Source organism: Ochotona curzoniae, unplaced genomic scaffold, assembly GCF_017591425.1.
Source record: "Ochotona curzoniae isolate NIBS_2020 unplaced genomic scaffold, NIBS_Ocur_1.0 contig_1, whole genome shotgun sequence".
Taxonomy (NCBI): domain Eukaryota; kingdom Metazoa; phylum Chordata; class Mammalia; order Lagomorpha; family Ochotonidae; genus Ochotona; species Ochotona curzoniae.
The window spans coordinates 26,684,783-26,711,554 of NW_024464918.1; the positions used below are offsets into that span (position 1 = coordinate 26,684,783).

General features: G+C 54.5%; 4 protein-coding genes across 15 annotated transcripts in view; 2 read left to right on the forward strand and 2 right to left on the reverse strand.

Moving 5' to 3' along the window:
* Nucleotides 1–1,009: 1,009 nt before the first annotated feature.
* Nucleotides 1,010–4,333, forward strand: MXD3 (MAX dimerization protein 3). Of its 2 annotated transcripts, XM_041003849.1 has the most exons (6): nt 1,027–1,147; nt 1,389–1,491; nt 2,067–2,096; nt 2,224–2,338; nt 3,599–3,782; nt 3,855–4,333. In XM_041003849.1, exons 1-6 carry the CDS (start codon nt 1,078–1,080, stop codon nt 3,974–3,976), a joined length of 624 nt encoding a protein of 207 aa, XP_040859783.1. In that variant the 5' UTR covers nt 1,027–1,077; the 3' UTR covers nt 3,977–4,333. The 2 variants fall into 2 exon arrangements, with proteins under 2 accessions (XP_040859699.1, XP_040859783.1); XM_041003765.1 differs by having other exon boundaries at nt 1,010–1,147; nt 3,599–4,333.
* A 135-nt stretch (nt 4,334–4,468) lies between these two features.
* On the reverse strand, nt 4,469–7,413 carry PRELID1 (PRELI domain containing 1). Of its 2 annotated transcripts, none has more exons than XM_041004038.1 (5): nt 7,153–7,413; nt 6,542–6,767; nt 5,314–5,427; nt 5,139–5,217; nt 4,469–4,901 (listed from the first exon to the last, which is right to left on the reverse strand). In XM_041004038.1, exons 1-5 carry the CDS (start codon nt 7,242–7,244, stop codon nt 4,786–4,788), a joined length of 627 nt encoding a protein of 208 aa, XP_040859972.1. In that variant the 5' UTR covers nt 7,245–7,413; the 3' UTR covers nt 4,469–4,785. The 2 variants fall into 2 exon arrangements, with proteins under 2 accessions (XP_040859972.1, XP_040859898.1); XM_041003964.1 differs by having other exon boundaries at nt 4,469–4,934.
* A 374-nt stretch (nt 7,414–7,787) lies between these two features.
* On the forward strand, nt 7,788–9,688 carry RAB24 (RAB24, member RAS oncogene family). 3 transcript variants are annotated; one of them, XM_040963082.1, is made up of 8 exons: nt 7,788–8,111; nt 8,195–8,263; nt 8,421–8,499; nt 8,605–8,672; nt 8,764–8,863; nt 9,022–9,072; nt 9,179–9,241; nt 9,324–9,688. In XM_040963082.1, the coding sequence occupies exons 1-8, from the start codon at nt 7,995–7,997 to the stop codon at nt 9,386–9,388; spliced, it is 612 nt and encodes a 203-aa protein (XP_040819016.1). In that variant the 5' UTR covers nt 7,788–7,994; the 3' UTR covers nt 9,389–9,688. The 3 variants fall into 3 exon arrangements, with proteins under 3 accessions (XP_040819016.1, XP_040818837.1, XP_040818924.1); XM_040962903.1 differs by having other exon boundaries at nt 9,179–9,231; XM_040962990.1 differs by lacking the exon at nt 7,788–8,111 and having other exon boundaries at nt 8,198–8,263; nt 8,390–8,499; nt 9,179–9,231.
* A 4,912-nt stretch (nt 9,689–14,600) lies between these two features.
* Nucleotides 14,601–26,772, reverse strand: part of NSD1 (nuclear receptor binding SET domain protein 1) — a 101,518-nt gene continuing 89,346 nt past the window's right edge. For all 8 annotated transcript variants that reach the window (XM_041004570.1, XM_041004296.1, XM_041004223.1 and 5 more), the window contains 3 exons: nt 24,573–24,679; nt 18,288–18,492; nt 14,601–16,517 (listed from right to left, as the gene is read on the reverse strand). In XM_041004570.1, the coding sequence (XP_040860504.1) occupies nt 14,890–16,517; nt 18,288–18,492; nt 24,573–24,679 (1,940 nt within the window). In that variant the 3' untranslated portion in view covers nt 14,601–14,889. The remainder of the gene's footprint in view (nt 16,518–18,287; nt 18,493–24,572; nt 24,680–26,772) is intronic.

A 26,772-nucleotide genomic window follows, 5' to 3' on the forward strand; every position in this document is an offset into this window, starting at 1 on the left:
GAGGGGTCGCCTGGCCTCATCCAGGCCGGCGGCGGACAGGCCCGTGACCGGACAAGAACCACCTTGGCGCGCTTCCAGGCCACGTCCCGGCTTGGGGGGCCGTGACGGCTGGTGTTCCCGGAGCTTCCTGCGGCTTCGCAGCAGTTAGGGACGCAGACGCGGCCAGCGCGGCGCAGCAGGAGCCCGCCCGGAGCCCCGCGCCCCCGCATCCCCGCGCTTCTGCGCCCCCGTGCCCAGCCCCGCGCCCTGGCATCCCCGCGCCCCTGCGCCCATCCCCGGGCCCCCGCGTCCAGCCCCGCGCCCCCGTGTCCAGCCCCGCGCCCCCGTGCTTCTGCGCCCAGCCCCGCGCCCCCGTGCTTCTGCGCCCAGCCCCGCGCCTCCGTGCCCAGCTCCGCGCCCTGGCATCCCCGCGCCCCTGCGCTCAGCCCCGGGCCCCCGCGTCCAGCCCCGCGCTTCTGCGCCCAGCCCTGCGCCCCCGCGCCCCCGCGCCCAGCCCCGCGCCGGCGACTGCGCACTGCCGCCCCACTCCCCGCCCCGCCGCCCGGGTTTTCAAATTTGAAACCTGCTTCTTTTCCCGCCCGAAAGGGTGGGCCGCGGCGGGGAGGCGTGGCCGCGCCCCAGCCAATGGGGCTGCAGGGGCGCCCGGTCCCGCCCCCAGGGTGCCCACTGGGTGTCCAGGGAGGCAGTGGGCCAATGGACGAGGGGGTCCCGGCTGGCCCCGCCTCCAGAGCGCGCACGTGCAGCGGCGGGGCCCCAGGGGCCTCCACGGGGACGATCGGGGGGCCCCCGGGAGCCGGGCACCTGCTGCGAGCACCGGCCCGGCGCCCGAGCGCCCCGGACGCCCAGGGCCGGTCCAGGCTCGGGACGCAGGCCGACCATGGCCCCGCGAGAGACCCCGAGCTGCCCTGGGCCGGCGGACTGCAGGAGGGCGGACTGCCGGCCCCGGGGCGGGGCGTCCTGGGGGCGGGGCGAGGCGCCCGTGTTTGTTGCACCGTGTCAGTTACATTGTAACAAAAGTGGTGGAGCTTCTGCTCGGGCCAGCCACCCCGGACTCGCCCGCCCCCAGCGGTCGCCTACATGGAGCCCGTGGCCAGCAACATCCAGGTCCTGCTGCAGGCGGCCGAGTTCCTGGAGCGCCGCGAGAGGGGTGAGGGAGAACCCTTGGCTAGCCCGGGGGCTGGCGACTTCGCTGACACCGGCCTGGGCGGGACTCGGGTCGCTGCTGGGAGGATACACGGTTTTAGGGTCAGCAGTCCCGGGGCGCCTCTGTCCTCAGCTCCAGAGGCTTCTGCGGCCGGTCGGGCTGGGGGAGAATTGTCCTGGCGCCAAAAGCTCCTGGTTGGCCGTCCAGCCTGATTAAGGGATGTTGGGGGCGCTCTGTCTGGCAGAGGCCGAGCACGGATACGCGTCCCTGTGCCCGCACCGCAGTCAGGGCACCATCTACAGGAGGAGGAAGCGACCCCCGCAGCCGGCAGCGCTGGACAGCGGACGGTAAGGGCAGCAGAGGAGTAGGGATGTGGTGGGGTGGGCAAATGCTGGGCGCCATCCGTCATGGGGCTCCTCTTGCAGCTCACTTCCTCCTTGCTGCCTGCATCTTCTGGGCCAGGTACCCTGCTGGGGAGGGGGGCATCCAGACACTTGTAACATCCCTTCCTCCCCAAACATACATCTTTGTTGTTATTAAGTCAAGGACTGTTTTGGGATCACCTGGGTTGTGCCCTTGCAGTCCTGCGCCCCCAGTCATCACACCACCTCCTGCATCCACCCCCCTGTGGTCAGGCTTCCTCCTTCTCCTTGTTTGCCGCCACCTGTGTGAGCACCTCTCCCTGCAGACCCCACTGTTGGACGCTTGCTTCTCTGCTTAGCTGCCACCGGTGTCCAGGAGGCACCTGCCAGCCAATCAGGCTGGAACCCTCGTTCGGACCCCCTGCCGCTTGGAGACACACCTTCCTCCTCTCTTGCTGAGCTTGCTGGGGTGGGTTTTGTGCTTTGGGGAAGGGGGGACTGGGGACTGTGGGGAAGGGTGGTGCCTGACGGCTCCTCACCCTGCCCCCTGACCTCGGCAGGTCCGTGCACAACGAGCTGGAGAAGCGCAGGTGAGTGGCAGTGCCTAGCCCTTGAACCATTCCTCTCCCCGACCCCCCATTCCAGCCTTTCCTCCCCCACTCCCCTCTGGCCGTCAAGGCAGGGCTGGCACTGCCCTCCCGTTCCATCCCCCCACAGGAGGGCACAGCTGAAGCGGTGCCTGGAGCAGCTGAAACAACAGATGCCCCTGGGGGCCGACTGCGCCCGGTACACGACGCTGAGCCTGCTGCGCCGTGCCAGGACGCACATTCAGGTGAGGGGTTGTCTCGTGCAGGGAGTGGGGGTCCAGCGTGGCACCTGGCTAGCAGAGCCTTCTGTGCTCCTGGTTTCCAAATCGAGTAAGTGGATGGCGCTGAGGCCTCACTTGCTAAAGGCACAGCTGTTGAGCAGACTCTAGGTTCTTGTGGAAGGGCCCCTTGCATCGTGGACAGGCGACGCTCTCTCTGCCCTTCCGGGTCTTTCAGGGCTGCCCATGCTGATGCTCTGGCCAGCACTCAAGATACCCGGACTGGAAAGGGCTCGGGGAGGCCAGCGCCCCCTGGTGGGCAGGAGTGGCTATGCCCAAGGCCCGGCTCAGGCAGCCCTGGTGATTTGAATCAAGTGGCTTTGGAAGTTACACTCAAAGGGAGAGATGGAGGCATGGCGGGGCCAAGGGCAGGGCCACACAGGCGATGGGAGGCGCATGGGTGCCTGACCTGCATTCTTTCCTTTGACTAGTATTTATTGTGTGCTGGCTCTGCCAAAACTATTCTAGGCTCTAGCATGGCCTTGTGTCATCCGGCAAATAAATCATGGTCATGGGACGTGTCCACGCCGTCTCCTTGCTGCTGTCATTACACCGTGTCCCCACCCCACCTGCTGTGGTAGAACAAGTCTGGCCAGCCCCGAGGGCCTGCTTCTCACGTGCGGCTCATCTGGCCTGGCTGTCAGGTGGATGCCATGTGCCCGGGATGCTGACCCACACCTGCTCCTGGACTTCTGATTTTCCACCTGTTTCCTGTTTGGTCTTCACCGAGCTCTCTTCCATTTTGCCCAGCTTCTGCTGCACACTCTAGCAGGATAGTGTCTCGGTCTCTTACTTCTTGTGGACTCAGGGCCCTTCAAACCTGCTAAACAGCCGTATTTCCTCTACCCACTCTTCACCAGAGAGCTGAGCTGCGTGTCCTAGCATCCTTGTGCCTCATGCAGCTATTATTCATTCTTCTCCCCCAGCCCCTCCTGGCTGAATGGTCACCCGTTTGGGGCTTTGCAAGGAAGGGTGGGGGCGGGGCTGACACCCAAGGCTTAGCCCCCTTCCCACGCCCCCCGCCCCCGGGGGTTAGAAGCTGGCAGGCTGTCTGGTCTACAGCTTTCTAACAATTTTTAAATTAGTTGGCAGTACTCCAAAGGAGACTCGTATGGGGTGGAAATGAATCTACCCTGCAGCTCCTCTTACACGGGGCGTTCTGGCACATGGAGCTGGGTGGGACCCAGACTCCAGGTGACCCGGCACTGGCTTTTCCTGGGTCTGCAGAAGCTGGAGGAGCAGGAGCAGCGGGCCCAACGGCTCAAGGAGAAGCTGCGCAGTCAGCAGCAGAGCTTGCGGCGGCAGCTGGAGCGGCTGGGCGGGCTGTCCAGCAGCGGGGAGCGGGAGCGACTGCGCACACATAGCCTGGACTCGTCGGGCCTCTCCTCGGAACGCTCGGACTCTGATCAAGGTGAGTGCCCGAGGCCCGGGTGGCGGCGGGGAAGGGGGGAAGGGGCCCTCCTGACCGGCCTTCCCTGTGCAGAGGAACTAGACGTGGACGTGGACGTGGAGAGCCTGGTGTTTACCGGCGAGGCAGACCTGCTGCGGAGTTTCAGCGCCGGCCGGGAGCACAGCTACTCGCACGGCGCCAGCGCCTGGCTCTGATGCCGACTGCCCCGGCGCCTGGGCCTCACCTTCCCTGCCTGTCGGCTGAGCCGCAGGAGACGCCCTGCCAAGCCTCCAGCGCTGCTGGGAGTCACTTGTTGTAATGGACTCAAAGGACCCCGATGTGGGAGTGGGTGCTAAGCCGCCCCTGCTGGCTGCCAGGGGTACCCCTCATCTGGAAGCGACTGGGGCTCCCCAGCCCCTGTACAGCAAGGGGGCTGGGGTCCTAGCTTGCCCTTCCAGGCTCTCTCTAGCACTTATCCTCTGCTGGCCCCAGTGGGGCCAGAAACCACCTGAATCCTCATGCCCTCTGCCCATGACACAGACTGCCCAGTATTTTCATTAAAAGCCTCCTTTGTAACTGCTCTGGTTCTTTCCCGCCAACAGTGGGAACCCCCTCCCCAAGAAAGAGGAAATCGGGGTATCACCTCCATACTGCCTGAGGGCCAGCCAACAGTGGAGCCAAGGTTTGGACCCAGAGCTGGGGCTGACTGAATTCAGTAAGTGTTTATTGAGTGTCTGTAATGTGCCAGCTATTTGTTCCAGGTAGCAGGGACACATCAAAGGACAAAACCGCGCCCTGCCCGCATGGAGCTTACAGTCTGTGCCTGGCGGCGCCGTAGCCCTGCTGCCGGCAGCTGCCCACGGCGGACAGAAGCCACCACCCCGCCCCCACCCAAACAGCAGAGAGGGCTGCAAGCTGATTTTTAATCACCAAGTACAGGGGTGTGGGCTGAGGGGCTGAGTGCAGTGTGTGTAGAGGTGCAGGGGCAGTGGTGGGGAGGCCCGGGCCCTGGGGGCCAGGCCAGCTACACAAACTGCTGCTGTTGCTGCTGCTTCTTGCTTGCCGCCTTGTTGGCCAGGTCCTTGGCTTTCTCTGTAGCTGCCAGTGCCGTCTCCTTGGCCTTCTCGGTGGCTTCCTTGGCTGTCTCAACCAGTGTCTTGGAGGGCGCCTCACCTGCAGCAACAGGGCCCGGCACTGGCTTTGGATGAGGCCCTAGACCAACCCTGTCACTGCCCCCACCAAAACACTTGGCTGGTACATCCAGGTGCCCACATTCACGGCCTCCCCCACCCTTGATGAGACAGACCACTCGCTGGGTGGGCTGAGGCAGGCTTTGAGCCCAGGCTGCCTTTAAGGGGCTGTCCCCCAAGCTCTCACCTTGCAACTTGGCCAAGATGTACTCAAAACCCTTCATAGTTTTGGTCACGTTGTTTTTGAACCGGGCAAGGCCAAATTCCTGGTGGAAGAAGAGAGGACAAGGACTCAGAGCTGCCTACCGACCCTGACGGCAGAGAGCCCTGGGCCCAGGTGTGGGCCCCACGACACCGCTCACCTGAACAGCTCTGGAAACGCCGAACAAGCTGGAGGAGACCCAGGCTTCCCGGCGGATCTCGGTCCAGCCACTGTTGTCCTCGTTCACCCGGTAAACACATCGCTCCTCCACCATCTGTGCGAGAGGCACACGGACCTCAGTGACAGTGCTCAGCCTGCCTGAAGGGCAGCGCTGGAGCCCCTGCCAGCTCCAGGCGCGGGTGGAGGACAAGGTGGCCACACAGTCCCTTCTGATCTCTCACAGCTGCCTTGGGGACCCTTCTGATGCACCGGGCACATGCCATGGACATGAATGGGACCTTGGTCCTCTATGTCACACACCCCAGGGGTGCAGCCTGCTGTCCCCTGGCCCGCCCCAGGTGTCTAGCTTCCTGCGTGTGCTAGCGACCCTAAATGTATGACAGACCCCACAGTACCCATCCCTTGAACAAGAACCCCTCCTTCAGGCAGCCACTTCTCAGGGCCCAGCCCATGCCTAGTGTGGACACAGCCTATGGCATGCTCATCAGGTACCACACACTTCCTCTCTCTCTGGGTCTCACTTCCCTCTTTGCGCAATCCAGTGATGTCCATCACTTCGGGTTACTGGGTAAACAAGGCGAGAAGGGGAATTCTCTGAAAGCCTGTCAGAGCAATTCACATGCTAGGTGTGGCTGCACCCAAGGCAAGGGCTCTGCTTAGTATACTCTGCTACAGGAACCTCTCCCTCACGGGATGACCGAGCCACAGAGAATGTCCGGTGGAGACACTGGGATGGTCCTTGAACCACAATCTCATGAGGCAGAAGCTCCTGCAGTCACAGTGTGGTACAATGGGTTAAGCTCCAGCCTACAATGGCCAGCATCCTGTACAGATGCCAGTTCAAGCTCCGGCTGCTCCACTTCCCATCCAGCTCCCTGCTTGTGGCCTGGGAAAGCAGCAAAGGACGGCCCAAGTCCTTGGACCCCCTGTACCCACATGGGAGACTTGGAAGAAGCTCTGGATGCCTGACCAGCCCCAGCCCTTGTGGTCAACTGGGGCGTGAACCAGGAGGTAGTCCATCTCTCTAAATGTGTCTGTTCAACAAATCAGAATAACTCTTTCAAGAACAAAATAATGTGGAGCAAGAAGGCCCGTCTGGCACCACACCTGCGGGCCCCACCCACAGCGTGCCCCACCCCTAGGGTGTGAAAGTCAGGGCAGGTGCAGGGAGGCTGCCAGCCTGGGGGTCATTCACAGGGCTGGCTCACCATCAGCCGGGCGTGGTTGATGTTCCAAGTGAAGGTGGTCATGGTCTGATTCTGTGGGTCCACAATAGAGTCCTCCAGGATGTACACCGAGTGGGCGACGTTGGCGGGGAACAGTCGCTCTGCCCAGCGGGGCATCCTGTTGGTCTTGGTCAGGAGTCGCCGGGACAGGAGCTTCTGGTCAGGGGTCACCTCCCGGTGCACTATGTCCTCCGTCAGGACATGTTTGCTGCAGGTGGCAGAGCGAAGGCAGCCCTCAGCAGCCTGCCTGGGTGTGCGGGTGTGTGTTGGGGGGGAGGGACTCCCTGGCTTGGGGGTCGCCGCTGAGCGCCTCCGGCGATCCTGCTGCAAGGGCGACCTGCTGCCTGGCTCACACCTGAGCTAGCAGTCCTCGGAGTGTGTCCCGGGGCAAATTCCAGCTCCCAGTGGGGAGCGCCCGCCGGACCTGCCGCCCCAGTTCCCAGGGAGGACCTTGGACCGGGGCCTCCAGGAAACACCGGCCACGAGCCCGAGTCCTCCCCGTGCCCCAGGGGTCGGGGGTTCGCCCCTAGCTGCAGCCTGCCCGGGGCGAGAGGGCGCTGCTCGGACAGGGTCGGCTGGTCCGGGTAACGTACCTATAGGGATTCGGGTATCGTTGCCAAAAGGCAGCGAACACTTGGTCCCAGGAACTTCGGAGCACGCTCTGGCCCAGGAAATACTTCACCATCGTCCCGGCCGCGGCGGACTCAGCGCCCGCACAGCATCAGGGGTGCGGGGGCACGCGGGAGGCCGGGCCGGGCCGGGGCTCGGCGCACGCCCGCCAGGCTCGCAGTTCCAGTCAGTGGCCTCTGCGCCGCGCCCAAGCCGTCGCCGCCATGAGGACCTGTCCGGCCGCCCGCCACTTCCGGCGCGGCGCCGCAGCTGCCCCGCTTCCGGCGCCGCCCACGTGACCGCTCGGCTCCGCCCCCCGGCCTCCCTCCGGCGTCGCGACGCTGCGGCCCGAGCGGGCCCGAGGGGAACGCGGGTGCGAGCCAGACGGACGGGGTCCTAGGGTGCGAAGGGGGCTGAGGGGCTCCGCGGGCCTGAGGGGGTCCTAGGGTGCGATCGCGGCCCCTGAGGGGGTCCTAGGGTGCGATCGTGGCCCCTGAGGGGGTCCTAGGGTGCGATCGTGGCCCCTGAGGGGGTCCTAGCGTGCGATCGCGGCCCCTGAGGGGGTCCTAGCGTGCGATCGCGGCCCCTGAGGGGGTCCTAGCGTGCGATCGCGGCCCCTGAGGGGCTCCGCGGGGCCGGGCGGCCGGGCGAGGGTCGCAGCAGCCATCGGTGCGGCGCGTGGAGGGCGCCGGCCCACGAGGCTCCGGCGTCCCGAGCCGGAGACGCCAGACCACGGCGCGGGCGCGAGCGGCGGGGTTAGCGCTTGGGGTCGGGCTCTGAGGCTTGGTGGGGGCGCTGCCCGGGTTGGCCTCGCGCCCCCGGGAGCATGAGCGGGCAGCGCGTGGACGTCAAGGTGGTGATGTTGGGCAAGGAGTACGTGGGCAAGACGAGCCTGGTGGAGCGCTACGTGCACGACCGCTTCCTGGTGGGGCCCTACCAGAACGTGAGTGCGCCCCTCGGCGCGGGCGCGTGGGAGGGAGCCGGCGGGTGCCCGCGGGCCTGATGGCCAACCACCCGTCCTTGCAGACCATCGGGGCTGCCTTCGTGGCCAAAGTGATGTCTGTCGGAGACCGGACGGTGACTCTGGGTATTTGGGTGAGTCTCCGGAGCATCCTGGCTGGGGGAAGGTGCTTGGGGTTGGCTGGGCCGACTTGGGCTTCTGGGACCCTGGGTTCCTGGAAGGGAGGATGGGGCGGGGTACAGCCCAGTAACCCGGGCCAGGTACCAGCCTGTCCCCCGACCCCCGCTTAAGGACACAGCAGGCTCCGAACGCTATGAAGCCATGAGCAGAATCTACTATAGGGGCGCCAAGGCTGCCATCGTCTGCTATGGTAAGAGGGATTCCCAGATTGTCCCTTTTCCTCAGGCAAGGGGTGGGGACCAGGAAACGGCGCCCCTGACCCTTGGTCGTGTTTCTCCACATGCCTGATGTCAAGACCTCACCGACAGCAGCAGCTTTGAGCGAGCCAAGTTCTGGGTGAAGGAGCTGCGTAGCCTGGAGGAGGTGGGTGGCAAGACCTCAGCCCTGCTGGGGCGTGGGGTCGGGGCGCTGCCTCAGGCTGTGGAGTCAATAGTGACCTTGTGGTCTGCCCCAGGGTTGTCAGATCTACCTTTGTGGCACCAAGAGTGACCTGCTGGAGGAGGACCGGCGACGGCGGCGTGTGGATTTTCACGATGTCCAGGACTACGCAGACAGTAGGTGCTCCTCCTCCATTCCTTCAGGGAGCGGGAGGGGGAGGGCCTTCTAGGGCAAGGCCTTCTGGTAGGGCATTGAGGCTCCTGTGAACCCGTGGGATGAGGGGAGATGGTCTCCTTGATTCTCGGGTACGAGGCTGAATCACTTTTCTTTACAGATATCCAAGCTCAGCTCTTTGAAACATCTAGCAAGACAGGCCAGAGTGTTGGTGAGTGATGTCCTGGGTCCCCACTGCAGGACCAGGCAGGGATGCCCAAGGCTGGGAGATTCTGGCTCTGGCTCCTCCAGCCTCACAGACATCCTTTTCCTGTCAGACGAGCTCTTCCAGAAAGTGGCAGAGGATTACGTCAGCGTGGCTGCCTTCCAGGTGATGACAGGTGTGTGTTTCTGTGCGCTGTCCGACTTTGGGCTCAGTGTGCTGCCCCTTCCTGCCATTGAGCTGCCACCTCTCTCTTTCAGAGGACAAGGGCGTGGATCTGGGCCAGAAGGCCAATCCCTACTTCTACAGCTGTTGTCATCACTGAGTCACCACTCACCTGGCCTGGGGGGATTGATGGAATTCCCCAGAGGGGCTGGAACCCAGCTCCTGTCCGGGGCTCAGGTGGTCCAATGTCTGAGCTACCCCACGTCCCCGTGGCAGCAGAGGTGGCACCTGCCTGTGCTGGCCCATGGCACGGAGGCAGCACTGGGCTGGCTGTGGGCAAGAGGAGGGCTAAGGGCCGATTTGGACCTCAGGTTTCTGCCCGGGACAACACCTGTTGTTATCTGCAGATTACTTAAGTGGCTTATGATCTGTAAATAAAATGAGTGCACTGTGAATCACACTCAGCCCCTGTCCCTGCTCTGTGGTCCAGGTGTGAGGACACCTTCCCAGGACACCTAGCCAGGCCTCTAGGGAGGCTGTGACTGAGATGCCAGAGGGTGTCTCTGCCACTCTGACCCCAGTGAGAGGTACAGCCCAGAAGGACAGGGTCGAGCCTGGCACGTCTTGGCCATCGGACATCAGGCCCATGGCTCAGGTGCTCAGCTTCTGACAGTCTACGCTGTGGTTTCATGGTGGGAAAGAATTCAAGTTCTCCAAGACAAGAAAGGGTTCAGGGATTTGGCATCCAAATGGGCGGCTACTAAGACTGACCCTTCAGCAGCTGTGAATCCTGAAGGTTGTGTGCTCGAAGGGCGGGATGGCGAGGACAGCAAGGACACGGTCAGATGGGCAGACCCCCAGAGCTGCTCCAAGTCGCAGGTGTTAAGGTTCACAGGATGATGCCTCCCGATCCACCAGAAGGAACGCCACCTTTTCCGGTGTGGTGGGTGAGGCCCGGGCCAGGAGCCTCTGCTCCACTGCTTCTAGGCTCGTGCAGAGTCCTAGGACTCAGCACCTGCCCAACAAGGTCTGACTCATTTGTAAAGTGCTTTGGTTCCACTTCCTTTTTTAAAAGCCAATTCCTCAAAGTGCTCTTCCTCCATGAGTGATGGAGACTTCCTGTGGAGGGTTCTGAAACACACCAGCCACTCCCAGCAGCCAAGGAAACCTATGTTACTCCCATAGAGGGCCTGGACGGAGGCTCAGCTCCGCTGGGCTGTCCCCTGTGGAACTCTTGAGTGACTTCTGTTCTCACCCCAAACCGATCCTCCATCCTGCAGGGCTGTATCTCCCCAGAACAGCAAAATAAAACACAGGGCAAGGGCCGGAAGAGTAAAGTTAAACTTTACTTTACAGTAATTTTTCTATGTACAAAGAATTACAGTACATGTTTATGGAGACTCCTAGCACAGGGCTCCCCTCTTTTTTCACTAGGAGTTTCACCTACAGCTGACAATCTGTGGGGGCGGGAGTGAGCACAAAGAAAACCATGACAGACCTTGGCTGTCCCCCGTCTCCTTTTCTGAAAAAATATAAAGATAGATCTCTGTCATCAGCTTGTTTCTTTGCCAAGACCTAGAAAGCTGCTCTCCTAGGAGCGCCCGTCCACGCTGTCCCCCGCCCCTCATGCACACACAGGCGGAACCTGCCTCGGCTGGACACCGCTGGGCTCTGCCCGACCCTAGAGGTGTGAAGCACCTAGGACCATTTCTGCTTCTGCCTCTTGTGCCTTCTCCAGCTCCCAGGGTGTTGTGCCGGAAGCCCCGAGAGCCCGATATTCTCCAGGTCCTGGGACAGCAGCTCCAGAGGCGGGATCGCAGGAGAGTTTGTGACATGCTATTTTTGCTTATGCCGGCAGGACACATTTCTTCCAAGGTTGTGGACTTCTAAATAAAATAAACTCTTCCCACTTCCTTAAGAAATACTCCCCTTCATCTTCATAAGCAATAGAGGTGCTCCCAAGAGGCTGGAAGAGGTAGAGAGGGGCAGGAGGTAACCAAGGGAGACCCCACACCTAGAGCTCTCTACCAGCCTGTTTCAGGCAGTGTGGACGGAGGCTATGGACAAGGTGACCCCAGCCCTGAGAAACTCTGGCCACCTTCGTCTAGATCCACAATCTCGTCCACCTCTGGATAGTGCCGGCCATCACTAGGGCTGGATGCCAGCTTCACCGAGGCTCTGCTCTGTCCTCCATAACAATCTCCCTACCAGGAGCCTGGGTTTCTCAAGTCACCAGTCCCCATTCTTGGCAGTGCTTATCTTTAACATGAAATTAGCACCATCATTACGATTTTTGTATACAATGCAATTTTCTATTCTTATTTCAATATACACTACAGCAACCTCTGGCCCTAGGGAGCTCAGCTGAGTTCCCTGCCACAGCCAACCAAAAGCTCACGCAGCAGCCACTTAGCTCTAAATGATCTGGAATGTGTGACATGGAACAGCTTGGGAAGGGGCTGCCTTTCTTGCCAGGAGCCTAGCGAGGACGCTGGGACTCCCTGACTGGCTGACAAGCCCAAAGGTGTCACTATTCCAAAACAAAAGCCTTAGGAGTAATCCCACTTGCTAGGAGCAAAGGGTAAAATATCCCAGCTTAGTGCTCCCCTGCCAGGACCAGACCTCCCTCCAGGAACCCCATCTCAGATGACAGCAAGCAGGGGGTGCTGAACCCGGGAAAGCATGGAAGGTATATTTTTTATCAAACCCTGACTGCAGTGAGCAGGAGAAGCAAAGAATGGAAGTCATTATTTTCATCAATGCAGAAGGTACGGCTTTGGTTCAGAAGAGGCTCGGCACAAACTAGGGGACTTCAGCCGAAAGCAGACTTTTTTTAAACGTGGATTCTCTGTAGCAGAAATAGCTTTTTTTTTTTTCCTCCTATTTGAATGCACATTTCAAACAATTCCATACTTTTCTTCTGAGTACACACAGCCAGGAGAGGTTATTGGTCTGCCCCTAAAAATTCCTCCTAATTCTGGGTCAGAGATGGACTACCTTGAGGACACAATTTCCAAGGACTTAGGCAAATACCATAAAACCAATCCTGCATAATGATCATGAATTTTCTATAAGATATCCTTCAGCTGCCAATCACACCCTCTTAGAGAAAGGGTCCCTTGATAGGTTGGATTAGATAGAAAGGGCTGGCAGTCACCCCTCCCCCTTCTCGCATGTAAGGATGCTGCCTCTGCTTGGAAAGGGACTGCTTCCATGATCTTAACAGTCTAAACTCAGATGCTGTGATGAGATGGAAGCCTGGTGTTCACCCACTGAGGTGAAGAGCTGCCCCGCAAAACCCACTACGGCGGGTCTGGGAAGCAGCCTCCGGAATGGTGGAGAGTGGAATGAACCAAACCGGACCATGCAGTGGCCAATCCTGGCTCCCCTTCCCTCAGTTCTTTCCCGTCTTGTGAGACGCCAACTAGATGGCCATGGAGCCAGTTACCTACCAAAGCGTACTTCAGCGAAGCCAGTTCAGGATGAAACTTCTCCATTTAAATGTTTACATAGCCTGCACGCCCCACCCCCCAATTCACAGTTTATTTCATGAAACAAAGAGCTACGGTAATTTAACACACAACATAGTGAAGAGATTCCAACAGTGCAGATATCTTCTCATCACAACTACGATGGCAGGAGAGAAAGGGCACAGGACTGGCACCAAGCAAACCCTACTCGCACAACCTAAGAGACTCAGGGAAAGAGACCTACTAGCTGCAGTTAGATACTCATTATCTCACACATGATAAATACTTAATATAGTGAACTTTAATGTTCTGGGTGAATTTCTTTAAAAATATCTTTTTCATGGTTTAAAATTCTTTTAAAAGAAAATAAGATGCTTTATGTTTTCTCTTCCTTTTGAACAAAGAGCTTTTCCTCTCTGGTGATGTGGGAAGAGTTAGGATTAAAAGTGAGAACTAGGCAGGTGGAGTTCACAGAGGAGGTTCTGAGGTCTCAGGGAAATGCAGAGAGAGGCCCCTCAACTTGGGACAGCCCTGCCCAGCCTCGGCCCTCTGCCTGAGTTCGGGTGTCTCAACCCTAGAGACAAACTTTGGGAAATAAAAGCAGATTCTATAAAGCGCAAATGCTTCTGTAACTACTGTTCCCTCCTTGGAAGTGATGGAGAAACCGCAGTAGGAACTTAAGAGGAAGAAATTGGGATAAAACACAGACTCCTGGGGAGGGTGTGAAGGGTCATACATGAGATGGTATGGCCAGATGTCGGGCCAGAGGGTGGCCTGTTGGCTAAGTTGGCAAAGCAAAAAGGTAAACACATTGGTCTAGGGACCAGAGTGCAGGGGGCGGGCAAGGGGACAAGCCACACAGCACTTCCTGCCGGCAGTCGGTGAGCTGGGTGAATGCTAGGGCAAGGTAGCACCGACAGATTTCCCAGCCCTTGGGCCCCAGCTCAGGGCAGCAGTAACAGATAATCAGCAGTCGCGAGGAGTCATCTCAGACAGGACACTGCGCCAACACCATGCCTCACTTGTCTCCAGGCTCGCCTCTGAGCTACGGCAGCAGACAGGTGCTCTCACAGGAGAGCACAGCAGTTCTCAGGGAGGTGAGAGAGCCCCTCTGTTCAGTCAGGAGGGCAAAGGATCCAGAAGTAATTTTCCATCAGGATCTGGCACTCGTCCCGCAGCTGGTGTGTCTAGCTCAGTGCTTGCCAGAGCTTTCCCTATGTCTACTGCCCGAGACTGAAATCTGAAAGCACCTGAGTGTTGGGGAATGGGGTGGGTTCATGTCAAAAGAGGAAACTTGGTAGAAAATAAAGGTAAACTTGTCAGTCGCCTTCGTCCGATGCTGGGAAAGCTATATTCCCATAGAGCCCAGCTCCCCCCGACCAGCTGCTCCTCCAGGCATCTTCAGACACTACGCAGCCCACACAGAGCCAAGGGTAGCAGCAGCACCTGGACGTGACATGGCACCCTTCTGTCTACCGGCAGACCTCGGCCTGAGTGTGCAGGTCCATGTAGCACACACACTCCACACAGGAGACGCTTACTCAACACAACCACCACTTCCGGTGCCACAAAGGATATTTCAAAATGCGTGTGGAGCCCTGGGGCCCCACAGAATTTCCTGTTACTTCCTGGTCAAAGGTTTCTTGAAGCAGCCTGGGAGCGCAGGCAGCAATGTTACGCCGATGGGGCATCCGGCCTTGTTCACCTCTGCAGGTGGACCAGTAACTAACACCTGGCCCGGCATGCAACAATGCACAGGAAACCTGCACCGATTTGAAGAACATCAGTTTTGCCCACAGGTTCATCAGGTGCCCCCAGTGGGGATCTGTCAGGGTAGGGAAATAGCTCTGAGAGCCCCTCTACCTTCCATCTTGACCAGCGGAATTGAATTCCATGTTTGACTCCAGAATGGACTTTTTATTTTAAGTTGACCATGTAGAAGATGGAGGAAAGAGAGTCTTGTCTGTTCCTTGGCTGGGCCCCGCTTGGATTTCCGTACACGGTGGACACAACGGCAAGTCCCCACTGGCTAATATCACAAGAGTTCTGAGTGTTGCTATGAAAGAAACAGTAACAGTGGAGAAGTATTGGGGTAGATCTGCTTTGTAAGGGGGATAAAGAACAGATTCCTCTCCCCAAATGGTACCCTGGCGGGGGGGACAGCTTGTCTGGTTAAGTGACATTCACTGCCTCACTTCTGTTCCGCCTCTGCACACTTGTGACCAGAAGGAGCCTGGCTTAGAGCTGCAAGTGTAGTTTGCTCTGATTTGGGCTCTTGCCCTCTTCCAAGAGACCAGCAGGTTTGTGCCAATGTCTGTGCACTCCCAGCAGACCAGCAAGACTGTACCAGCGTCTGTCCAGCCACCAGTGGCCACAGTCCTGCCCCTGAGGAGGCTTTTCCCAAGCCCCAGGAGCTCTGCTCTGTAGTTGCCAATTTCTTCTCTTCAGTAGGGAGGGAGGCGGGGGCCTTCCCAAGAGACCTGAAAGACTGCCCACTTTTGACAGCAAGTCCAGCTGGTTGCTGGCTTCCGGCCAACTGCTTCACCTGCTTCACCAGGCCCGGTACTTGGCTGGGAGGTCCTGGGGTCTGCTCAGCCCCTGTAGGAGCTCTTCCTGAGGCCTGAGTTGCTGGCTCATATAAAAAAGTCTTGGCAGGAGGCTGAGAAAGAAGCCTAGCCTGGGTGAGTGATTTAACAGCTTGCCAGGGGTGCTCTGAAGGGGCCACCGTCTTTCCAGGTGGTTGGAGAAGAGGTTCTGACACGCTGCCTTTTTCAACCACTCGCAGCACATGCCCCAAGCCTTTGCTGGCAGCCCATGAGCTTGATTCCAACACTGGCACCTTCTCATCAGCCTGCAGAGTGCCATCAGGAGGAGATGCTGCCCGATCCTTCTGGCGAGGGGTCAGGTCTATGAGATCCATCACCAAAGCAGCTCTGTTTTTTGACTGAGTATTCTGGTCCACAGGCCTTAGTGCTTTCTCTTTAGCCACCAAAGTCTGGACCACAGCGGACAGGACTTTTTCTGTGGGCGGGAGTCTCTGGGATAGAGGGACGTGGGGCTTGTCCAAGGGTCGGTCTGCTGTCTGGGCTTTGGGACTGCTGCTCACTAGCAGCCTGTCTGGTGGCAGAAGTCTCAGGCCAGAAGGAACTGGGGTTTTCTCCAGTGACTGAGGCCTTGGGCTGGCAGCACCTATAGATTTATCCAGACGTGGGTCAGTTGTTCCCAAAGGTCTCTCCAGTGGCTGGGGCCTGACAGAGGGTGAGGAGCCTGGGCCAGTTGCCAGAGAGGGTTTGTCAGATAGCTGGGGTCTTGGTCCTGCCACTGAAGGTGACCTGGCCAATGGCTTTTGGCTGGATGCCAAGGACTGGGATTTGGTGCCTGACCCAGCCAGTTCTCTGACCCTATCTAAAAGCAGGGGTCTGGAGTCAGTTCTTTCAAGAGGTTTTTCAGACAGCAGTGGCCTCTGACAAGTCCCTGCCAGAGCTTTCTTAGAGAGTGGCGTCTGGTTGGTTTCAGCAGATGCCTTATCTGATACCTTGGGCGCCTGAGCAGCTGCCCCCGATGACTGTTGTGCCAGGGGAGCCCCCGGGCCGGCAGGCAGTGGGACCGGGGGAGGCACATACTCACGGATCTCCCCAGGCTCCAAAGGGTTGGGCCCGCAAGGGTCATGCTCAGTACAAGAGAGACGCCCGTCCAGTTTGGAAATGAAGAGCATGCCTTCCCGGTGCTGCTTGCAGAAGGAGCTGGGGCACATCTCACAGAAGGAGGCTGCTTCCTTCCCACAGATGTCACACTGATGCCATGGACACTCCCACTTCCCTGAAAGCACACGAGAGAAACAAAAGCTCAGTGGACCAGGGGTTGGGAGACACAGGACCCATGTAAGAAAGGACAGAAAGCGGATGCAGAGCCAGCCTCCTTCAGGTTGCCAGCTCTCCAGGGAATTCACGCAGCTCACTGCCACCTCTCCTTCCCAGAGCTGCAGCTCCCTCTGGGGAATAAGGCAAAGTCTCCACGAGCAGCTAGGAATCAAACACATACAAGCAGAGGAATAAACTCTATGTTTATGGCCATTTCCAGCAAGGAGGGTGGGGCACCTCCCGTCAAAGCTTCTTTTGGATGGAATGTTTGGCTATTCCTTCCAACGTCTGCCAAGTCCATTGCTCTTTTACAACTTTTACATCTTCGACTAGAAGAGAAACATCCAGACACTTAACTCATGCCCTACACAGTCATTTACAAGAATAAGAAAGAGTTACACAAGTGCAAAAAGATGAAAGCAGATTCGCCCATGCTTATCTGGAAATCATGTAAAAATTTCACAGCTTGTCTAACTTAGTTGTCCCATTTTCATATGGAACATGAGTTTTGACCGTGTCAACGGCTTCTACCCCAAGAATAAACCACACTTGACCTCATTCTGGATCTGTGAACAAGATCATTACTGTCATAGCCAGCATGTGTGACAGATCCACCCAAGTTCATTGTTTCTGGAACAATTCCTCATTCCACTTCCTACTTCTGAGACGCAAATGTTACGGCCTTGCCCTCACACTATCCAGCTGATGTTATTTCATTTTCCTGACAAAATGCACATTAAAAAGAAGCCAATTCAAGAACATACATTTCTCTACCTTAAAGCTGTGATTTCTGGAAGCCAATTTTTAGTGACGTGTAATCTGCTATCCCTGGAGTGGCTTCTCCCTTTGTTCATTAAAATACGTGGCATGTTCAAATCTCTAAAACATTCCAAGCAATGATCATTACCAAAGGGAGTCAACATCTCCAGCTACCAGTTGCTGGGTATTACATTTGTCAGACAAGCTCAAATTTGTGCCTAGTGACAAAAGTTACAAATTCATCAGGAGAAAAAAAATCCCTACGAAAGTGATGTAAGGGGTACAGGAGTGGGGTAGTGACCCGACTAAGGGGTACAGCAGCGGGGTAGTGATTGATCCTGATTACGGGGTACAGGAGTGGGGTAGTGACCCGACTAAGGGGTACAGCAGCGGGGTAATGACCCGACTAAGGGGTACAGGAGCAGGGTAGTGACTGACCCTGACTACGGGGTACAGGAGTGGGATAGTGAACCGACTAAGGGGTACAGCAGCGGGTTAGTGACTGACCCCGACTACAGGGTACAGGAGTGGGGTAGTGAACCGACTAAGGGTACAGGAGTAGGGTAGAAGCTGGAAGAAAGGTGCCAACCCACCTCTCAGACAGAATGTCCCGAAAGCTCTACTATCTCAACCATTTTTCCATAAGGTGAGAGAAAAAAATTTTCTTTCAAAAGGAACTCCTGCACTGATTGGTAACAATTTATTGCACTAATCCTGACACTAATATGCATTAGAGGAAGAAAATGACACTGTAGGTTGACAGGAATGCGAAAAACACAATCTAAGTAAAGGATTTGACACACAGGAGGTGAGCTTCCCTTGCTTAAATCCTAGAAGTGTGAGCTCGAATCACAACTACAGAATCAGAACATGAACCCCAGCCCTCAGCATCATGCACGGAGAAGCAATGAACCCCTTCTTTCTGATCAAGGCCAACGGAACCAGAGTCAGACGAGCGCTGGGAGCCGACCTGCTGGCCTCCGGGTCAGGTTCAGACAGTCTGCATGGTAGACTTTGGGGCAGCCAGGCTTCTTGCACGACACGAGCTGGCCAGCGTCCCCGCAGCTGAAGCACTCATCCTCTCGCTCCTTCGTGATCTCGCCCTGGCTCCGGCGCTTCCCATGTTGCTTCTTCTTGAACTTCTTGGACTTTTCTTCTGTGGCAATGGGCTGATTCTAGAGGTGACATAATAACATGTGGTCATCACAGCTGCGTCATCGCGACCAGCTCATCTCTGAGCCTTGGTCTCTGCTCGGGGAGATACACTACTCTGAAAGCCATCGTGAGTACAAGAGCACACACAGCACGGGCGCCAGGCAAGTCTGCTCAACAAAGGGTCAAATTACCACTTGTTTTATATCAACAACTCCTACTACCCAAAAAGATTGAAGAATATATGTGATTATATATCCATTAAAAAAAAAAAAGGTTATTATTTGAAAGGCAGGCTAGAGGGGGGCAGACAGAGAGAGATGGTCTATTTGCTAGTTCAGTTCCCAAATGGCTACAATAACCAAGGATGAGACAACAGCAAAGTGAGCAGCCAAGAGCCCTCCCCCATCATGCTACAGGGGTAGCAGGGTCCCAAGGACTCAGGCCATTGTCTGCTGCCTTCCCAAAAGCATTAGCAGGAAACTGGACGGCAAGCTGAGTAGCTGAGACGGGAACTATCACTAAGATAAAAGAAACTGGCATGCCTAAGTGACTTAACCCAGCATGCCACAATGGAAATTGCTGTATGTATATATTTATTCAAAAAAAAAATCACTAAAGAACTTAGTATTAAGGAGATAGAAAATTAATTCATGGTAGTTGTCCTCAACAAGGCTATTAATCTTCATTTTTATAAAGGCTGATTTATGGGCCTGGCATGGGAGCCTAGTGGCTAAAGTCATTGCCTTACACGCACCGGGATCGCATATGGGCACCAGTTTGTGTCCCAGCGGCCCAGGTTCTCATCCAGCTTTCTAGGAAAGCAGTCGAGGATGGCCCAAAGCCTGCGTGGCAGACGAAAGAAACTCCTGGCTTTGGATCAGCTCAGCCATTGTGGCCACTTGGGGAGTGAATCATTGGATGAAGATCTTGCTCTCTGTTTTTCCTCCTCTTGGTACGTCTGACTTCCCAAAATAAATAAATAAGCAAGCCTTAAAAAGCAAAAAGACTGATTAAGGAGAGGCACAGGGAAAGGAAGAGACAGAGATTTTCCTTAAATGGTGACAACAGCTGGACCTGAGCCAGTCTGAAGAGGAGCCAGGAGCATCTTCCTCGTCTCCTGCGTCTCCCACTTGGGGCATCCTCTGCAGTTTCTCAGGAGCAGCAGCAGGAAGCTGCATCAGAAGGGAAGCAGCCAGGTTGAAGCTGGGCTTGCCCCTGGCTATGAACCTTTAAATCAAATTAGGATCATACCTGTCACTCCCAAGACAGACCCTGATGGGATGAGCAGGTCTCCTCCAAGTTCCCTGATCCCACACTCATAACCAAATGCTGTGGCTTTCATCACATTTTTCAGCTTAGCCTAGAAATGGCTACGATCAATCTATGAGCCTTCATTTAGATCTGCCCTCTAGGGCCCAGCACGATGGCCTAGTGGCTAAAGTCCTCGCCTTGAATGTGCCGGGATCCCATATGGGCACTGGTTCCAATCCCGGCAGATCCAATTCCCATCCAGCTCCTTCTTGTGGCCTAGGAAAGCAGTCGAGGATGGCCCAAAGCCTTGGGACCCTGCACCCACGTGTGAAGCCTGGAGGAAGTTCCTGGCTCCTAGCTTCAGGTCGGTGCAGCACCACCCATTGTGGTCATTTGGGGAGTGAATCATCAGACGGAAGATCTTCCTCTCTGTCTCTCCTCCTCTTTGTATATTTGGCTTTATAATAAAAATAAATAAATCTAAAAAAAAAAAAAAAATCTGTCCTCTAGTGACAGGCCAACATTCACTAAAAGCAAGGATGCAGAAAAGGACATCACCACTGCATGTTAGACATTACTGATGGGAACTCCACCGCTGCTTTAACACGCAGAAATCAACTGATATCCTAAGGAATGTGAGCACTTAACAGACGTTATAGATTTAACCAGTATAATATAGAGGTGATTTTCTTATCCATTAACATGATAGGTAGATTGTTCTTTATTTTCATATAATTACTACAAAGTGACTTAAGGTCTCACCGATTTCTAGGTTAATTAGCACAAACTGTTATTGAGTTTTAAATTTCGAAAACAAAATGCATTATGGGAACACACCTAATCAGAATCGTTGTGGTCTAGTTTGCATGTATTATGGTCCATCCACCACAGAAAACAGCATGAGAAACAGGTAAAAGTAAAGCATGTGCACTGTGGTGCAGTAGGGTCGCAACCATTCTGATGATTCTGTCGGAGTCTGATCTCCTGTCGGAGTGCTGGTGCACCCCACTGTTCTGTTCACCTCCCAGTGTCTAGCTAAGGAACCTGGGAAGCCAAGGATGGCTCAAGAACTTGGAACACCAGAATAGGTTTCCTAACTTCACTGCATTTGGGAAGTAAAGCAGCAGATGGGGTGTATGTGTTTGTCTGTCTGTATATTATATGTATATACATATATATATAGATATAGATATGCAATAGATATTGCATAAGAGGAAGGAAAATCTTTTATAATAAATGCAGGTTATAGACCTGTAAATGATTCTTAAAAGTTAAACAACTTTAATTTCAGTGATTAAAAAAACAGGTATTAAGATATAACAATATTTGTATTTTGCTATAATGGTGAAAATAAATGGTGTGGCATTATACTACATGTAGAATCTTAAATTCAGGTGCAGGATGACAGAGATCCTAATCTACATAGCTTGTTATAGGAGACGTGAGGTCAGTTAAGGCCAATAAAGGTGTGGGAAGCAACCTAGTTTACAGGTTCTTGTCTTGTAGCCCTTCAAATGTCTAGAATGTAGTATATCATTAGTTAAAAGTCAGATTATTCAAAAATCTTCCTTCAACAATACGCAAAGATATTTTCTTGCTTGCCCAAATTGCTTATTAGAATATTTAGTACGCCAGCTGTGGGCAACTGCTGGGAGAAAAGCAGCCAACAGTTGACTAACTCTTAAGTATACCAGTGTGCCAGCAAAGTTGCCTATTTTTTTTAAAAATATGTGAGAGGGGCCAGTGTGTCTGCTGAAAGGCCACCCCAGGACCCGCGCTGGCAAGGGGGCTGTAGATTGCCCAGGGAAATGGGTTTGGAGTTGTGTGTGAGTAGGGGCTGCTGAGGGAGTGCTTCACAGGGGTGGGATGACTTCCGAGGCATCCATGAACTGGGCCATTGCACTTACAGGTAAACAACAGAGACTGGGTGGTTTAGAAAAGGGACACAGGAGAGCATGTCTGGATTAGATCAAATCTCTCACATTGCAGACCTGAGCTAGAGGGCTTGTCTGGCAAGGCTAGGCCATGACACCAACTGGCATGTGAAAGAACCAGACCTGAGGGCAGATCCTGTAGGCGCTATGTGGGTTCACAAACTTGCAAAACTATGCAAGGCCATGGAACTCACTGACACACAGGGGACTGGCACACCCGACAACATGTGCAAAGACTAGGACTGGGGACAGACGCTGCCGGGCAGGGATTTAACAGTTGCCAACAAGCCTGAGATCTGGGTCTAGGAGCGAGCCTGGTAGGAGAACTTACGGGAACTTGGCTGTAGAGTGCCCACTGGTGACCACAAGCGCCAGGGCTGGCCAGACAGCAGACCAGGATACATTGTCTGCTGGCACACAAGAGCCAGGATGGAGTGTGGGCCATGCCAGGCCAGGCCTCTGCACTCACCAGCACATGTGCACTGCGCTAGGAGACCTCACCTGTCAGTTCACATGACAGCAAAGGATGGGGCAGGCTGGGTAAGGTTAGGCTATACCACCCGCTGCCCAGGCTGGCAGCTGACCTGGCAGGGGAACTAGAAGACTCTTCACTAGGCTGCAGTGGAAACCAGGGCTAGGGGAAGAATGGGATGAACACGGCTACAGCACCTCTCAGCATATATGTAGGCTGGACCTGGGAGCAGGACAGATTGGGCTAGGTGGGTCCCGTTACCCACAGGTATTCAGAAGAGACAAAGTGGGTGTGGGATGGGACAGGCAAGGTTAGGATGTGCCACCCAATGTTCGACATAAGAGTGGGGTCTCAAAGTGGGCCAGTCGGGGCTGGGTTTAGCACCCACCTGAGAGTCAGCATGGGGGTGGACTGGCTGGGCACTGCTGCAGTATCCTCCAAGAATGCCAGATCGAGGCAGGCTATTTTCAGGCTATGCTGAGCAACTACTTGAGCGTGCAAGATCTGGGGCTGTAAGATGGTCTGATAGGGGAACATGGGGAACTCCCCAACTATGCTGCAGCTCCCGCTGGGCAGGAGGCTGAGGTTGGCGGTAGCCCAGCCCAAGAGAGACCAGGTCAGGCTATAGGAATCATCAGCATACATGGGGGCCGGGTCTGTGTGGGCCACAACATCTGCCAGTGCACTTGATGGCAAGGATTAGGGGCTGGCTAGGCTGGACAGAGCTGTAGCACTCACCAGTATGATGAACTGGAACTGGGGGTAAACCAGGTGGAGCTAGGATGAGGTACTGACTAGGATGCAGCACCCACCAGTGTGCACGAAGACTGGGTCTGTGGTGAGCTGGGCTGCTCAATGCCATAGCACTTGACTGTTCATGTGAGATATGGGGCTGGGATGGCACTGACCAGGAAGCTTCCATCCACTGGTATGTGCATTGGCTGGTGCAGGTAAAAGACCAAATGAGACCCTGCACTAGCTAGTACATACAGGAGTCAGGTCTGAGGTAACCCCACACAAAGTTTCTTGGGGGCAACTCCCTGACTAAACCACTGGACTTAGAACCTGGTCAAGGGAAAAATCGCTGGTTGTGTGGTCTGATAGGGGACATGTACATGTGCTGGGATTGGGCCTCCAGTTGCTGTGGTCTGTGTAGCAGACAGCAATACCCAGATGCATATGGGGGACCTGACAGCCAGCTCTTCTAGGTCAGCAGAGGACGCCAAGTACCTCATCAGAAGATGGAAAGCAGAACAGGTTGGACCACTATCCTAGGCAAGTTTTGCAGCAAGTGTCTGGACCCGTGGATGCACTAAAGAAAGACTTGGTCATCCAATAAGCCTTGGAGTTTCTTAACGCTGGTGCAACAAAACCAACAATGTCTCAGAACTATCAAAACCACTCAAGTAACACCCTTGGAACATGTTTCCCCACATTGGTGTCCCCAAGATGAAATCACATGAACACCCCCCATTCCCAGAGGCTGACGCACGTTGACAGCGAGGTGTGGCACTTCCCCATTCCTCTCCCCACCCGCAGTTACAGGAGAAAAAGAAAGAAAAAAAAGTACACATTTGTCCTACCTTCCTTCCTGCCATCCCTCAACCCTCCCTACCTTAATCAGTGACCCACATGTAGATATTTAGAAGCCAAATACAACAACAACAAACCTAGTAGATTCTGAGTGACCAATGATACTTAATTTCATTACTTCCCAAAACTACCTTCTTGGGGCAGACATTTTTTTTTTTAAATATTTTATTTGAAAGTCAGATATACGGAGAGGAGGAGAGAGACAGGAAGATCTTCCATCTGATGATTTACTTCCCAAGTGGCCACAATGGCCGGAGCTGAGCTGATCCAAAGCCAGTATCCTGAAGCCTCTTTGGGTCTCCCACAGGGTGCAGGGTCTCAAGGCCTTGGGCCGTCCCTGACTGCTTTCCCAGGCCACAGGCAGGGAGCTGGATGGGAAGCAGGGCCACAGGGTTAGAACCAGAGCCCACATGGGATCCTGGTACGTGCAAAGTGAGGACCTTAGCCACGAGGCTACCATGCCAGGCCTGGGGCAGGCATTTTGTGTAGTAGGCTAGGTTGCTGCTTGAGGACGCCAGCATCCTATATCAGGGTGTCTGGAACGTGTGGTGGCTACTTTCCTTCTGACCCAATTTCTGGCTCATCGGCCCAGGAGGCCGTAGATGATGGTCTCCAGCATGTGGTCCCCTGCCACTCATTAGGGAGACCTGCAAGGAGCGCTTGGCTCCCAGGCATCATTGATGTGGGCCTCGAGAGTGTACAAGCAGATGGACTGCCTCTATCACTCTGCCATGCATACGTTAATAAATCTATCAAAAATATGTATCTTATGAAAATGAAGGTCTGTTCATACTGTCAGGGAATGAGGACCACATTATTACTACTAATACAAAATCAAGAAGTGTGCTACCTTTGGCCTCACGCCCAAGAAGCCGCTGCAGTTTGGAGCTCCGCATTTGCAAACGGTCTTTCCATTTCCAAGACATTCAAGGTTGTAGTTGAAGGTAAGCTCAGTTCCTGCATTAAAGACAGTGAAACCATTAACATCTATCGTGTCAGAAACATTATTTCTATATCAGTGACAAAGAATATTAATGTCCAAGAGAATAGATTTTTAACAAGAGGATAACAAGTTATTAGCCCGAATCTCACAAAATCAATTCTAATCCTATAAAATTAATTCTCATCTGAAACTAAGAGCCAGGAGCTTCTTCTGGGTCTCTCACACATATGCAGGATCCTAAGGACATAGGCCCTCCTCAGCTGCTTTTCTATGTCATGAACCTGGGGAGCTGGATGAAAAGCAGAGCAGTTGGAACATGAACTGGTGCCCCTATGGAGTGCTGGTGTGTGCAGGAGGATGATTCGCAAGCTGAGTCATCATTCAAACCTCCAAGTTGATTTTCACTTATTTCTAATAATTTAAACTCAAAACATAGGAACTGATAACTTGGCCTGTATAAGTATGCCAGGCACTGGGAATAAATGCATGGAGAAAATCGAGTTTGTGTCCGGGAAGCATACCTCACCTGGCATCACAGTACAGGGTCATGGAGTAGGGCCTAGACGAGCTTGGCTACATATCCAAACTACGCTGCCACCTGCCTCAATGGTCGGAGCTACGAGCAGCCCACTTTGTGAAAGGATAAGAAAATCTCACAATCTTATTAAGGCACACACGGCAATTGGTAAACTTGAAAACAGAAGTGCAAAATTAAGGTACAAAATACTCCTTGTTTGAAAGTCAGTCGGGTGTGGGAATTGGGTGGTGGGAATCCCAGACTCTGCAGAATTGTACGGTAAAATTCAAAATTTAACATAATAAAAAAAAGTTACCCCTTGTTTGTCCTTGTGATCAAACTGTGAGTACACATAAAGCTCACAGATTCATTCCATGTGTACCCTTCAAAGTGTGACGAGGGAAGGCCTGGTAGAAAGATATTCCCTCTGTGTTGGGGCCATGGCTTACACCAGAGAACTGGCAAGACCAACAGGCCTCAGACAGACTTTCCACTGCAGAATAACAAAATCTTTCATAGCTGAGACTAGGCACAATTTATACCTAATGCTGCAAACAGATAATCATTTAGTTATTCAGTTTAACAAACTATAATACACTTGGAGAAACTTGCAGGTACCAAGTGCCACATTCACTGTCAAGTTACCAGCTCGATTTTTTTTTTTTTTTTGCTAAAATACATGTTACTACCTAACTGAATTTCTGTATGTGTGCAACTTCATGTTCAAATATCAGACAACTTAATACATGCCCTAATATTCTGCTTGCCCAACACCTTCAAAGTCAGGTAAAGATATCAAAACAGTGTCAGCCTCAAGAAAGGAAACACAGCAACTATCCCAAAACAGTCCAATGATCCCTGCAAGATCTCCAGTTACTTTAGATGGCCAAGAACATCCGAGAAGACACAGGAGTGAGGATGGCACACGTGGGAGACAGCAACAGTTTATGAAGAGCCCGGGGAGCTGGATGAGAATGATTTGCTCCATCTGCCTATGGTTCCATTCCAACAGACACACCCTGCCTAAGCATCACCTGTCCCACAGTCCCCGTCTCAAGCATGGAGACTAGAAGCTACATGAGTACAGGAACAAGGTCTGTGAGTTCCAGCACCAAGTCCCACAAAGTGGCAGGGGGGCTTGCGGCTACACGGAGCAAAGGAAGTCAAGCACAGGAATACCACCAGAGGATCTGAGAGACACGTGCTGACAATGGGAAGGCATGCCAGCACGAAACTCCAGAGCTAACACTGGAGGAATTGTAAAAGAGGAACCCTTTCCGCCCTACAATGATCAGGGAAAAGGGAAACGGAAGCAAGAGAAACATCTGAGCCTCCAGGAACTACCAGGAACACACATATAAAACCACCTTTTTCACAATCACTTTGCTAGGACACAATGAGCTAGTATGCTTGAATATTGTCTGGTTTCTGGTGTTTACACGATCCTTCCTGTTTCAAAGAACCACCCTACTGAGTTACTCTGATGTCATTCACTCATTCCAAAACCCTGATACAAGTCAACATTTTAAAATCAGTATCATTTTGCCAAGCAGAGTGCAATGCATAATATAATGATACTGAGGTGTTTTG

Bases quoted from the DNA above. Each gene is read 5' to 3' on its own strand.
- MXD3 (XM_041003765.1), top strand. From the start codon at position 1,078: ATGGAGCCCGTGGCCAGCAACATCCAGGTCCTGCTGCAGGCGGCCGAG. The intron at 1,492-2,066 runs GTAAGGGCAGCA...TGACCTCGGCAG, and splicing joins GCAGCGCTGGACAGCGGACG to GTCCGTGCACAACGAGCTGG. The intron at 2,097-2,223 runs GTGAGTGGCAGT...ATCCCCCCACAG, and splicing joins AACGAGCTGGAGAAGCGCAG to GAGGGCACAGCTGAAGCGGT.
- PRELID1 (XM_041003964.1), bottom strand. From the start codon at position 7,244: ATGGTGAAGTATTTCCTGGGCCAGAGCGTGCTCCGAAGTTCCTGGGAC. The intron at 5,218-5,313 runs GTGAGCGGTGTC...TTCTTCCACCAG, and splicing joins GCGTTTCCAGAGCTGTTCAG to GAATTTGGCCTTGCCCGGTT. The intron at 4,935-5,138 runs GTGAGAGCTTGG...CTGTTGCTGCAG, and splicing joins CATCTTGGCCAAGTTGCAAG to GTGAGGCGCCCTCCAAGACA.
- RAB24 (XM_040962903.1), top strand. From the start codon at position 7,995: ATGAGCGGGCAGCGCGTGGACGTCAAGGTGGTGATGTTGGGCAAGGAG. The intron at 8,500-8,604 runs GTAAGAGGGATT...CCTGATGTCAAG, and splicing joins GGCTGCCATCGTCTGCTATG to ACCTCACCGACAGCAGCAGC. The intron at 9,073-9,178 runs GTGAGTGATGTC...TTTTCCTGTCAG, and splicing joins CAAGACAGGCCAGAGTGTTG to ACGAGCTCTTCCAGAAAGTG.